This window comes from Vidua macroura, chromosome 14 (genome assembly GCF_024509145.1).
Source record: "Vidua macroura isolate BioBank_ID:100142 chromosome 14, ASM2450914v1, whole genome shotgun sequence".
Classification (NCBI taxonomy): domain Eukaryota; kingdom Metazoa; phylum Chordata; class Aves; order Passeriformes; family Viduidae; genus Vidua; species Vidua macroura.
In genome coordinates, this window is record NC_071584.1 from 16,137,274 (window position 1) to 16,150,322 (window position 13,049).

At 50.3% G+C, this 13,049-nt stretch overlaps 1 protein-coding gene across 1 annotated transcript; it reads left to right on the forward strand.

Annotated features, from left to right (window-relative positions):
- Positions 1-2,534: 2,534 nt before the first annotated feature.
- Positions 2,535-7,650, forward strand: LOC128814474 (uncharacterized). Its single transcript, XM_053990328.1, has 2 exons — positions 2,535-2,620; positions 5,948-7,650. Exons 1-2 carry the CDS (start codon positions 2,583-2,585, stop codon positions 6,636-6,638), a joined length of 729 nt encoding a protein of 242 aa, XP_053846303.1. The 5' UTR covers positions 2,535-2,582; the 3' UTR covers positions 6,639-7,650.
- The last annotated feature ends 5,399 nt before the right edge of the window (positions 7,651-13,049 follow it).

Genomic DNA, 13,049 nt, shown 5'->3' on the forward strand with positions numbered 1-13,049 from the left:
CCTCCTGCTGCTCTGCTGCCAGTGGAGCTCTGGCTGTGGCTTGGTGGCAGTGGGAGCTGTGACAGGTCACTCCTGCCCTCCAGACTCTGCCCTGCGTCACCCAACCTCTCCTCACACCTGCAAATACTTACCTGGCTTCTCTCCTCCCTTTTCCAGCCAGCAGAGACAATCATTCAGCTGGGTTTGACTTTGAAAAGGAGCTTCCTGAACTCTGCCAGGTGAGGGAGAGGCGGAATTGTGGAGAACTTCAGGGGGGAATCACAGGAGGTGCTGAAGAAATGCACGTTCTCTGAGGAAAATAAAGATGGGAAATGATGTCAAGTCAGATGTCCAGGCAGGAGACCCTTGACCAGGGGAAAACCAGGATATTTTGTGTGAAGATTTGACAGGAGCTGTTCTGGTTTCTCAAACAACCCAAGAGAAAATAAAACCAAGGCAAAACATGAGAAGAGCAGCCCAGACTGTCAGTAGCAGAGCCATCAATCACCCAGGGACCAGGATGGAACCATCAGGACCAGGTAACTGGTCCTGGCACCAAGGAACAGGAATCAGGGCCTGGTTTGTAGCACCAAACTGCAAAGTTATTTGCAAAGAAAGTTGTCCTCTCTCAATTTCCTCAAAATCTTCAAGTGTGTTAGAAAACTTCCTAAAAATGCAAAATATTCAGATGATGTCATTGCCCTGGGCCCAGAGGAGCTGTGGCTGTCCCATTCCTGGAAGTGTCCAAGGCCAGGCTTGGAGCAACGTGGGAAAGTGGAAAATGTCCCTGCCCTTGGCTGGGATGAGATGAGCTTTAAACTCCCTTCCAACCCAAACCACTCTGTGATTCCATTATTCTGTGATTCTATGACACAGCAAGGGAAAAGTGCTGGAAACCCTCACGGATCAAAAGTGAAGTGCTTCAGACAGAAGAAAACTGAAATTTTCTTACATAGTGCTGAATTGTAATTAACTTCAGTAGCTGAGGAAAAAAAAAATAAGGAAGAGAAAGTCTTCAGCTTTAAAGGGCACAGTAATCACTGCAAGGAGCTGGGCACAGCCTTCAAACAAAGGTGTAGCACAAAATAAACAGATTATGGAAAAATACTGGGAACCAGCTCCCAGCAAATAGAAATCAATTGGGAAAGCTTTGTTTGTTCTTTCTGTGAAGGCACTGGGGGGGGGGTTCAAGGAGGAGCCACCAGCCATGGGGGAGGTAAAGATGAACTGATAAATGAGAGAGATGATTAAAGATCCCAGCACCTTCCCCACGGACAGTGAAACTGAGCACAGCCAGGACCAGATCCCCCGTCTCAGCCTCCCACCTCCCCCCAAAAAAGGAGTTTCCTGCTGTTTTCACAGGGTGGTGGCACAGGGGAAGCTCTCACCAAAAGGGTGGTGCCCTGGGAGATGGAGGGTTCATCTTATCTGTCCCCAAGTCATTGTGAAATTTTGAGCTGCTGAGAAAAGTGTGAATAGTTTGCAGAATTTGTGCTCTTGCAGCTGGTGGTTCTGTTGTATCATCGCAGCAGGCAAGAAAAATAAGCAAATACAACAGAAGTTGTGAAATAGAATAGGACTTGTAAAAAATAATAGAAGTTGTGAAGTATAGCAGAAGTTTTAAAACACAAAACTGCTATGAAGAGTGCCTGGCAAAACCCCCTTCTCAGAATCAAATACAAAAATGAATATTTACACATGAAATCCAAGCACAAATTCTATTAATTGCCACCAGCCCTGTCCCTATTTTCCAAGATGTTCCCCCCAGTGTGTCCAGGTGAGGAGAGCACTGGGCTTCCTTCCCTGCACCATCCTCAGGTGAGGACAGCAGTGCCAGAGCTTTGCAGCACCTGGAATTTCCTCTGCTTTATCCTTCCACAGCTCTCCACGGCTTCAGGAAGCGCTGAGGGAATGGTAGGGCTGGTGTGGGGCAAGCAGTGAACCCTCCTGGCTGACCAGGAACCGAGGCAGTGTCACTGCCTTTCATTCCCTGTTTCCATGTCCTGGTTGGCTGGGATTGTGTCCCTTTGCTGCTCCCCACGGTGCCCGTGGGATGCTCCTCTGCTCCTCTGCTGCTCACCCGTGCCTCGCGAGGAAATTTCCTGAGACAGGGAAGGACTCGGCTGCGACCCTGGAGAACAATGAGAGGAGCAGGAGTGCAACGTCAGCAGCACCAAATCTGGGTATCCCAGGCAACGCCAACACAAACACTCCCGGGATAGCCCAGTCCAGCCGTGCCAGGGACATCCTTCCTTTGCTCAGAGGGTTTTTCTCGTGGGTAACCTGTGCTGGCTCGCACAGCACCCAGACAAGCCCGGGATCGCTCCCTGTAATCTGCTCCAGCCTGTGTGTGAGGAAGTGTCTGGACTCCTTTTCCACTCAGGCCATCAGTTTTTCCAGACAGCTGAAAGTTAATGGGCACCACGATTCCAGTGAGTAATCCTTGTGAAACCAGCTCTGGAGGAAGTTGCCCAGCAAAACAAATCCCGTGGCCTCACCTCTGACGTGGAGCCGAACACGGGGTGCTCTGTATAAAAACCAGGAATCATTCCAAGGGAAACGGCACATTTCAGCTCTGCTGAGACATCACACAGGGTGCAGGGATGCAGAAAACTATCCCTGGCTGCTTCTTCCAGCAAATGTAAGTATTTTTCCTTTCAAATAAGAAATAGCACCTCATTACAGTTGGGATATTCAATGCTAATCTGCCCTTCTAATTTGTTCTCCTCTTCTCTATATTCTTTGACATCATTCCAGGAGGAATTTTGAAAAGAATTACTTGTTTAAGAGCAGGAGGTATTTTTGGGTACCCTTCAGACTACAACAGTGTACTTATGACAAATGAGCAGTTATTATTAACTGGAATTTGGGATGTGTGTCAGGAGAGATTTCTGTGGAAATAAAAAAATAGCACACTGAAAACACCAAGTGTTGGTTCAGGAAACCTTCTGTGAGCTTGAACTTGGGTTTCATCTGACCAAAAACTGTCCAAGTGTCCCTGCCCATGTGCAGGAATCCTCTTGTGGGTGACCTGAACCACAGGCCACAAGAGCTGCTTTGAAAACTGTAAATAAAAGGGTGAAGCTCAGGTTTCCTCCTTTGCCGAGTGTGGCCATTCTGGAAACACTCAGGAAACAGCTCCTCACTCCTGTTCCCATACCTGGTGTGATCCCACCTGCCCAGGTGCAGGCAGAGGGAAGGGTTTGCTCTCTCCTCACCAAATGTCTTTGTGGGCTGGTGGGATTTCCCAGCTGGAGGAAGCTGTGGATGGGGATCCTGGCAGTGGGAGCTCAGGTGAGCCACACAGGAGGAGTTTGTGGCTTCAGCCCCTGCCTGTGCTCTCTTCATGCACCTGCTCTTCACCCAGTTTTACCTTTCTCTTACCTGTGCAGAGGCTGTGTCTGACCAGTACTGTGCCCAGGGTGCTCTCTGGCACTGATTTGGCGACACTGTGCCCTCACAGCATCCTCGTGGGGTGGGCAGCATTCCCTGCCTCCTCCTGCCACAGCCCAGCCCGTGTCCCCATGGAGGGTGTGCATTGGCAGTGCCAAATCTCTGCCAGGGGCCTCTGGAGCTCTCCATGGACAGAGCTCCAGCACCTGGGAACATCTCCCAGCTCTGCTTCATTCACAGGAGCAGATGACTCCAAACAGCACTTGGAGCCAGGAACGGGGGTGTCTCTTCCCTGTCAGACACGTGCAAATGCCTGTGTGGTGACCCAGGGGCTGCTCCTGATCCCAACCCTTGGCCAGGGGTGTCACCTGTTTTCTCACACTGTGCCCAGATTCCTTGGGAGGCAGAGGACAATCCCTATCCACCCACAGGAGATAAACATCTCAATCCCCTGAGGCAAAGGAGGAAATCAAACCTCGCTCTGCTGCATTCTGGATGACAGTTTTAACCCCTAAATTATAGTCTGGAAGAGGTGCGGGGAGCAGGAGGGAGCCCTGGCAGCGATCCTGCCCCGAGGGGCAGCTGTGGAATGAAGGGACAGATACCTCTGGCTGTCACCAACAGAAAGCAGGAAGGCACCTTCCAGCCAGAAGCTCCAGTTCCTTTCCAAAGGAAGAGGAACACTGGTGTTCAGAAAATGCCGGCAGCACTATGGAAAATGCTGAAGTTTCAAGAAGAGAGGATGGGAGAAACATTTGGAGCTCCTCAGGGCTCTGCCCTGGGCACCTCCCCTGGCTTCTCCGGCTGTTCCTGATTCCTAACGCTCCTCCTTGGACTCATCACCAAACCCTGGGGTGAGGTAGGAGCCAAAGTCCAGAAGCTCTGAGTTCAAATGCTCCACATAGATAAGATGTGCTGTAAATACAGCCCGTGGATGGCGCTCGTAAAAGGAGCGAAGATCTTTATCAAGGCACGTAATTTATCTCCTCAAAAATACAATTAATGAAAATGGACACAGAAATAGGTTGCAAGAAAAAAATAATGACAGGAGATCCTTAATGTACCTCTCAAAGGAGTAACTTGCTTGAAGATAAGAAGATAAATCAGGATTCAGCCGTACGTGTCATGGCTTGGTTCTCCTCCTCTTGGAGCTGGGGACTTGCACGAGTTCCGTGTTGTGGATTTAGGGTTTGTTACATTAGATTGGAATTACTTTGGTGCTCTTTATCAAAACAAAGGGTCAAACCAATAATGGAGTCATTAAGGTTGGAGAAGACCTCTACGATCATTTGCGTTTGCCACAAAATGCAGAATCGTTTTTCCACTTAATCACTGTGGGAAGGGAGGGTACGATGAGCTGACTCAGCTGAAATACAGGGAGAAATCTTTTCCTACTGCTTCCCCAAAGTAATCCTTCAGCAAGTTGGATCAGACACTTCAATACAAAGAAGAACAGGCACATGTGAATGTCAGATGAGTCAACCTGGTACCAGTCAAGTCCCTACAAGCAATGGGAATCCCAGTCTCAAAAACCTGGCTCCCTACCTTTCATGGGAATCACTTGGGATTATCATCTTCCCATCATCCCAGCAAAGTTAAACCCAGCTGATGACTTAAGCAAGCACCCAGACCGGCTGGGTAATGCACTGGAAAAGCTCTGTAACACCAGCTCCAAGGTGCTGACATTGGGAATTCTGGGAATTTGCATGTGGAGATAATTGCTCAATAGGAGGGAAATGGAATTGTTACGCTCGGCTCAATCTCTGAGGATCAGCCTCCTTGGAACTTCTTCAGTGATACCTCTTTTGAGCTGTTGGTCTCAAAACTGGTCACACACCTCGGTCAAGGCCTAAATTCTGCTGAGTCCCTTCTTGCAGTTCATGAAAACCACAAAATGTGAGATCTCTGCAGAGCTGCACCTGACACATCATTCCTCAAATTCCTGAGAACGAACCTTCCCTCGGTCTCCCAGCCAGCTGTGTATGACTTAACCACGGCTTCACCTAGGCCACATTTCTTACCTTGCTCCTCCCTAAAAATGCCTCATGAAACAATATTGAAACTCTTCAGAAAATTCAAGCTATGTGACACTGGCTGGTTCCCACCAGGACTGATCACCCTGATAAAGGAGGAAGCTGGGCTCAATCAATTTGCTTTATCTGTGGGAAACCCACATTGTTCTTCCTTATCTCATCTCTCCCATTTAGATAACAATTTCCTTGTTTATTCGTTAGAACTGAATTCAGAGATTATTTTAGTATTTTCTAGGAATTGAAGCTTATCATTTTCTGGCTCCTCCCTTTCAGGGATAGGGAAAATTCACACTTACACTCCTTCAGTGCAAGATTACACAAATTATGCTGCTGCCTAAAAATATCCAGGCACTTTACAAGCTTCATTCCTATTTATGATATGAGTGTGTAAATACAAGCTCATATCCTGAGCTGGCATCATCTCCAACTGGTTCTTGACACCAGAATGTGCCCGTACAAGTGCAGGTCCATCATAGTTTGCCTGGGATCCATCCTGCTAATTTTACATTTAATCACTGGGGGTTTTTTTATATGTATTCCAGGTATTCTTCCCTAACTGGCATTTCAATGGAGAGAGACCACATGAAAGATCTCAGAAGATACCTGGCACTGAAGTATATCCAATACCTCGTCCTGTCTTCCTCCAACGCCGTCAGCACCTTCCTGGGGCTGCTGGGCAGCGCCTACACCTTGATCCTCCTGCAGTCTGCCAAGGTCTCCTCCAAGTCCACCGCAGTCCTCATTTCCAGCCTGGCCCAGGCAGACATCCTGGTTTTCCTTAGCCTTGTTTCTGACGTGGTCCTGGGGAGTTTTGGCGCCGCTGTCTCTCCCGCAGCCTCGGCCGCGGCGCGGCTCCTCCTCACGGCCAACGCCCACGTGAGCTGCGTCCTGCTGAGCTGCGTGGCCTTCGAGGCCTACGTGATCACCTTCCTGCCCTCGGAGTCACGGCCCCTGCGGACAGTCAGGAACGCCAGGCTGGTATCCAGGGTGATCTGGGCGCTGGTGGCCGCAGAGTGCGCCCTGTTCCTCGTGGATGACCACCTGAGGGCCAGCGGTGCCTCCGCTCCCTCCCGCGGCCCTTTGGGGCTCCTGTTCCAGCTCTCCAGCGCGGCCGCGGCCCTGCTCAGGTCCCTCAGCTACATCCTGGGAATTCTGCTGAGGATTATCAACGTGTACATCTACTACAAGATATTTTTCAGCATGTCTCCCAGGTCTAGACTCAAATCCAAGTAGGATGTTCCTTCTGGGAATGCTGGAGCAACACAAGACCCTTCAACGCAATTCCAAACCAGTTTGGAAACTGTTCAATAACCAGGACCAAGCCTCACCAGGGAGTTTAAACCTTCCTGATTCCTGGTACTGTTCAGCTGTTATTGAGAAGAGTTTGGGGCTGAGGTGCCCCTTGGCATTGAGACACCACAGCTAGTGTGTGTTTATGTAGACTTAATTCACTGTAGAGGTGAAACAAAAGACATTTCATGGTTGTAAATCAACCCCACTATTTTTTATATAAAAAGAGTGCTTAAATGCTTCCTCAGGGATCTGTTGAGCCAAGAGTTGTGTAGTTGTTTACTGAAGACAGGATCTATGTCCTAAAATATTCCTAACTCAGGTGGAATGGAGAGGTTTTGCAGGTTTTGCAGGTGGGATGGAGAGACAAGGCGAGCACCAAGATGTCCAAGGTAGGCTCAGGGCATCAGCCCCACCTGGAGAGTTCCTGGGACAGAGCTGGGCTGAGATGCCAGACCTTGGAACATTCCTGGAGCTGTTCTCAGGAGGTTGTCACAGCAAAGCAGGAAACAGCTTCTCTCACATCCTTCTTCAGAAATGACAGGGTGGAAAGCTGGAATGCAGCTGTTTGCTTCAGCCCTAGGAGAGAGAGTTTGAGAACCCCCCTGTGTGGAGGGCTCCATGTACTGCATCCAGAGGCATCCCCAGTGATGTGGGTTTAGAGGCAGGAAGGGATTTGCTGGCATGAGCAGAGCTGTCCCACCTCCCCTGGCAGTGGTGTGGAAGATCACGGCCACCAGTGTCCTTCTGACCACACTGGGGCTTGGGTGGATGTGTGAGAGCTGTTCCCAGCTGGTGATTCCTGGGATTTCCTCAACTCTCTGGGATTTTATCAGCAAAGCACAAAGTATTCCAGATACCTCTGACACTGCCCAATGCACACATGGCCACGGGCACTTCCAAATCCTCCTGAAATCCCATGGGACCTCCAGGTACAGGCTGTGGTGAGGAGAGACTGAACTTCTGCCGTGGCAGACTGACGTTCTGCCACTCCCAGATCATTCTGCCATCCCCAGATGTTCTGCCATCTCCAGATGATTCTGCCATTCCCAAATCCTTGTGCCATTCCCAGATCTTTCTGCCATCCCCAGCTCGTGGCTGCAGCACCAGCAGCGAGTGCTGAGTGCTGACTTTGCTTCTCATGAGACTCAAAAGGAAGCTCTGCCAAGGGCTGGGGATCAGTAAAAGCAGGGCAGAAATGTAATCAAGTCAATTAAACCCTTGGACGAACATTCCCAATCAAAGCTGATCCTGTCAGCAGGAAGGATGTTCTAATAACTTGATGCACTGTGATAACCTGTTCTTGCTCCTGAAGCCTGAAGTGAGACACTCCCAGGAGAGATGAAATGTTACTTGAAGTGCTGTAATTAATAAAAATCTATTTTGTTAAAGCCTGGACATTATTTATGTATTTTTGCTGAGGTTCTGCTAGAGAGATCTAGAGGAGACGATTATTTTGTTACAGCCCACGGTGGCAGGGTTTTTATAGTGAACATTTAGACCACATTTGACTCCTTGGTTGTGTAAGAGAGACAGAGAGAACCCAGTGACACTGGGGTGTTCTATCTCCTGTCCTATCTCAGCAGACGCACAGTTTTGCTGTGGTGCAGTTCCTGGCAGCTGGTACCCCCCAGCCCCACTTCTGATCACCTTTGCAGATGGAGAGGAAACAAAACCCTGCACAGGATGATTGAACTGATAAATGGAAGAGTTCCCCCTGTCAGCAGAAAGCCACCAGGGAAGACCCAGGGGCTGCTGGTGGTTTTGCTGTGCTGCTGATGGGTGCTGTGGGGGGGAAGCCCTTCCTGCTGGCCCCCAGGGCCAACAGCTGCCCTGTGCACACCCAGCAGAAGGGGAGGAAGTGATTTCCCAGGAGAATGAGCAGCCTTTAGCTTTTCCCTTGGCTGGTGCCACCTCTGCACATGGAACAGCTCGGGTTAGACTCAGTGATCTTGGAGATCCCTTCAACCTCGATGATCCCCTGCTGACCCAATGTCCCTCCTGAGAGCAGCTGGGTTTTGTGGCAGTGGTCAGGCTGAAAGGGAAGGAGATGCTCCACAAGGAAATTCTGGGGCAGAACACCAGGCTTGGAGAGATCTGCATGGCTGGGACACCCAAAGCAGTTTGCAGTCAAGGACAGACCCTCCATTGCCCTTGTTCACATCCTCATCTGAAGGTTCCAAATCCTTGGAATAAAGAGGCTTCTCTACAGTTTGACTAAAGCACATGAGCTATTTTTATTTTCCATTTGGATATGATTCCCTGAGTCATTTTGGCTGGCTCCTGGTGGTTGATGTAGCTGTGGCTGTGGGGTCAGGTCATTCTCTGCAGAAGAGCTCAGAATCTGCCTTTGCCAAGAGCTTGGAATCACAAAATCATGGAGTGGTTTGGGTGGGAAAGGATCCTTAAAGGTCATCTAATCCACCCCTGCCATGGCCAGGGACACCTTCCACTATCCCAGTTTGCTCCAAGCACCATCCAACTGTCGACACTTCCAGGGATGGGGCAGCCACAGCTTCTCCAGACCACCTCTGTTTATCTTGGAGCTATTTCCTGCACCCAATCCATCCTCTCCAGGACCCCAAAAGCCTTGTCTGCGGTGCAGGGAGATGCACCCATTCCTGCAACAGGGAATTCCAATGGAAGCACAGATGGGCAGATCACAGCTGGCATGGGGCAGCTGAAGGAAGGCATTTCCCTCTCACAAGAGGTTCTCCCAGGACATCGGATTTGTGTAAACTCTGCCTCTTGGAAGAAAAATGGTTTAGATTTCACTCAGCTAGGACTTGCATCACTGCAGCAGCACCATGAAAGCAGAAAGGTGAAATAAAAGAATTTTGGGAACAGATACGTAAGGGTGCCCATGAAAAGGAAATTCCCATGTCATAGGAATGACCAAAATCCTAAAATTAGAGCTGAGGTTACAAAGAATGCTTGCCTTACTTAATGATTGAGGCAAGAAGGGAACTTTTCTCCTACTTTTGCTGGGAAACCTCTTTCAAAGAAAGTTTGATAATAATCCAGGGAGAAGGAAAGACTCGGACAGGAAGGTATTTTTCTACAACTTAGTCATTTTTAGAGATGAGTTTCCTGAAGCATCGATAACCCAAACACTTGGATTTAGACCTCACACCACCCACGGAGCCGATTGAATTGAGGAGATGGGTTTGCTCCCTGCAGTAAATCACGTTAGAAGACGTTGAATGTTCTCGGGAAATGTTGCTCTCTCGAGATCAAAATTCCGGAAAATTAGGGGCAATTTGGTTTCTTCTAACAGATGCTGGCTCCATTTTCTTGAATTCACAGCCGTTTCTCCGAATGCCACTTAAAGAACCTCCGGGGGTGTTTAATAACGAAACCAAGCGCTCTCGACAGCGCAAGAAGGTGTTTGGCCGCGGGCTGGGAGCAGTGAGTGGCCCTGGCCACCCCAAGCACACGCCGTGTCCGACACGTCCCGCCTGAGGGGTTTTGGCTCTTGCTGCTGTTTGCTGCATCATTCCTGGAATCGCTCCTGGCCGGGGAGCGCCGCTCCCGCTTGCACATCGTGCCCTCTGCTGGGAGAGGAGATCAAACAAGCCCAAAGGAAAACCCGGCTGCTCCGGCACTGTCCGGAGACTTCGGGCAAAGGCAAAGGCACGGGAGAGGGGAAATAGCTTTAGGATGGAGGAGGGCAGGGTTAGATGGGATATTGGGAAGAAATTCTTCCCTGTGGAGGGTGGGCAGGCCCTGGCACAGGGGGCCCAGAGAAGCGGTGGCTGCCCCTGGATCCCTGGAAGTGTCCAAGGCCAGGTGGGACAGGGCTTGGAGCACCTGGGACAGTGGAAGGTGTCCCTGCCCCTGGCAGGGGTGGCACTGGATGGGCTTTAAGGTCTCTTCCCAAGGGACCAGTCTGTGATCCCACAAGGGGGCACAGGAGGCAGCAGGTCACAGCCAGCTCCACATCTGGTTGCCTAACACGTCTTTCAGTGGCCACACAATTCCCCTTTATCCAGACCTTGTTTTGGGACCTCTCCCTTGCACGGTGCAGTTGCCAGGTAAATCCCCCCGGGGCTGTTTATTCGCTCCTTTGAGCCCAGGATGGTTCGAGTCAGGACAAGCCATTGCCACACGAGTCAGCCAGAGCCCTGCACTGCTCTGCAGCCCTCTGGCCCTGCTGGAGGGATCCTGATGGATATCTTACAGCAGGATTGGGGAAAATGGGATTGTGGGTGCAGGGGTGGCTCTGGAGGCTGCTCCTGGAGAGCTGAGCTTTGTGTTCAGGCACACACGGCTGCGAGGATGGGACAGGGATGGACCAGGACTGTAACTGGGGGGTGACACAGTCAATGTTTTGATTCCTTGCCTTCCCTCATATTGACCCCCATGTTTTCCTGAAATTAGGCTGGACAGGCATCCAAACCAGAAGCATCTGCTTCTCCTTTTGGCGTCAGCAGTGTAAATAAATTGCATTTGTGATGTTTGGATTCCATAAATCTATTGCTCTTGGCTTTTCCCTGAGCGTGCTGAGGAGCAGAGGGATGGAGTCCCGGGCTCTGATCTGTCTCCAGGCACATGGAAGTTTGTTTACAGAGCAGGGTGACTATGGGGAAATGTGGGACTCTGCCTGTCCCTCACAGGAACTGCCATTTCCCCCGCCCCTGTGCAGAAGCAGCTCCTGGAACAGCAGCTGGACCTCCCAGGGGCTGCAACTCCCAGTTGCCAGTGGCCACCACAGAATGGTTCTGTTGGAAAGGACTTTAAAGTCCATTTAATCCAGCCCCCTCCATGGGCAGGATAGCTTCCACTAGACCAGGCTGCTCCAAGCCCCATCCATCACCTTCCTGTGCAGCTCCAACCTCATCACCCAGGGCTGCCTCCCCTGGCACATTCCCCAGCCCAACTCGTGCTGTTGCCACGGTGGGGAGCCAGAATCCTTCGGGAAGGATTTTGTCTGTCCAGCACAGCCCTGTCCCCAGAGTGGGCTAAATCCCTCCTGGAATTTAGAAATTATGACCCGGGGCATCCGACCTCTTGCCAGCTCCAAGCCCTGGCAGAGCTGAGTTTGATCCTGTTTGCTGCAAACCTGAGTTTGGGTGGAAAAGCCAGCACCTCACTGGTTTAAAACTCAGAGCAGATGTCTCACCACAGGAGGTACCAAACAATTATTTATAACTGATTTTAGCTAATGTCTTTTTTCTTCTATTTTTTAAAACAGTGGAGTAGGAATATTTATTCCCTCAAGTTCCATGGGTGAGCCATGAAAATTCTCCATCTTCTCCCCCAAGGATTTTTAATGGGCATGAGAACACCAAAAAAAGGCATTTTCCTTGTAAACACCGTGGTTTGCTGGAATTCACCCAAGAACAGAACCCCCACTCAAGTGAAGAGGTCACACTATAAGCAGATACTTTACCATAGTTTACATTTTCAGATGGAGGAAGGCACAGAAGCACAGGGGATTTTCCTCTGCCTGCTAAACAAAACCAGGGGATGTGAATCCAGGTGGACACTGACCCAGGGCTCCACTCAGGGCTGGGGGACCAGGGTTTGGGGACCTCCAGGCCTTGGGGACCTCCAGGGCTTGCAGACCTTGATCCCACCTGGCCCCAGTTCTACTCCTTGTTACTTTTCTTAAAATCCCCTACACCTTTCAGACATCAGAGCCATAACCTGGCAGCTTTTCCCCAGTCTCCTTTCCTTGTGATGGGCTGTTTGCCCATCGTAACTCTGAGGAGGAGGAGGAGGAAAAAAAACCAAGAGGAGTAGAAAGGAGAAGGAGAAGGAGAAGGAGAAGGAGAAGGAGAAGGAGAAGGAGAAGGAGAAGGAGAAGGAGAAGGAAGGGATACAAACCCCATTTTTCCTCTGGGCTGGAAGGTGGGTTATGCTTCAGACCACCCTCCCTGAGCCTGGGAATATTTTCTCCCAATTTTCAGTCTTGGGGCTCCAAACCTCACTTTTGATGACCTACATGGGGAAATGCAGATTTGCCTGTTCTGTGGCTGATCCAAGAGGCAGGAGAAGCTCAGCCCCAGGAGCACACAGATACTGCAGTGTGGATGGGTGTTATTCTAAGGGTGAGCTCTGCCCAAGGAGATAAACAAAAAAGAGTGGGGAAAACATCAAAAGCAGAGGGATTTTCTGTGAAGAAAAAGGTTTTTCTCCAAGGAGGCTGCAGTGAGAATGAGAGGGAGGAGGCATCAGGAGCCTCGTGGAGCTGCTGGCCTTGGATCCAGGCAAAATCCGCTCCTCACTGAGGTCAAAAGTTGTATTTGCTTTTGAGAAAAGCCTCGGAGCTGCAGCTCCTTAATCCAAGAGCAACAACCCCGCGTGGCCCGGGGAGGAGGGAGGAGGGAGAGCATTTCAGGCTGAAATTGA

Excerpts from the sequence above, each read along its gene's own strand:
- LOC128814474 (XM_053990328.1), top strand. The coding sequence starts at position 2,583 with ATGCAGAAAACTATCCCTGGCTGCTTCTTCCAGCAAAT. Across the intron at positions 2,621-5,947 it reads GGCTGCTTCTTCCAGCAAAT|GTATTCTTCCCTAACTGGCA; the intron begins GTAAGTATTTTT and ends TATGTATTCCAG.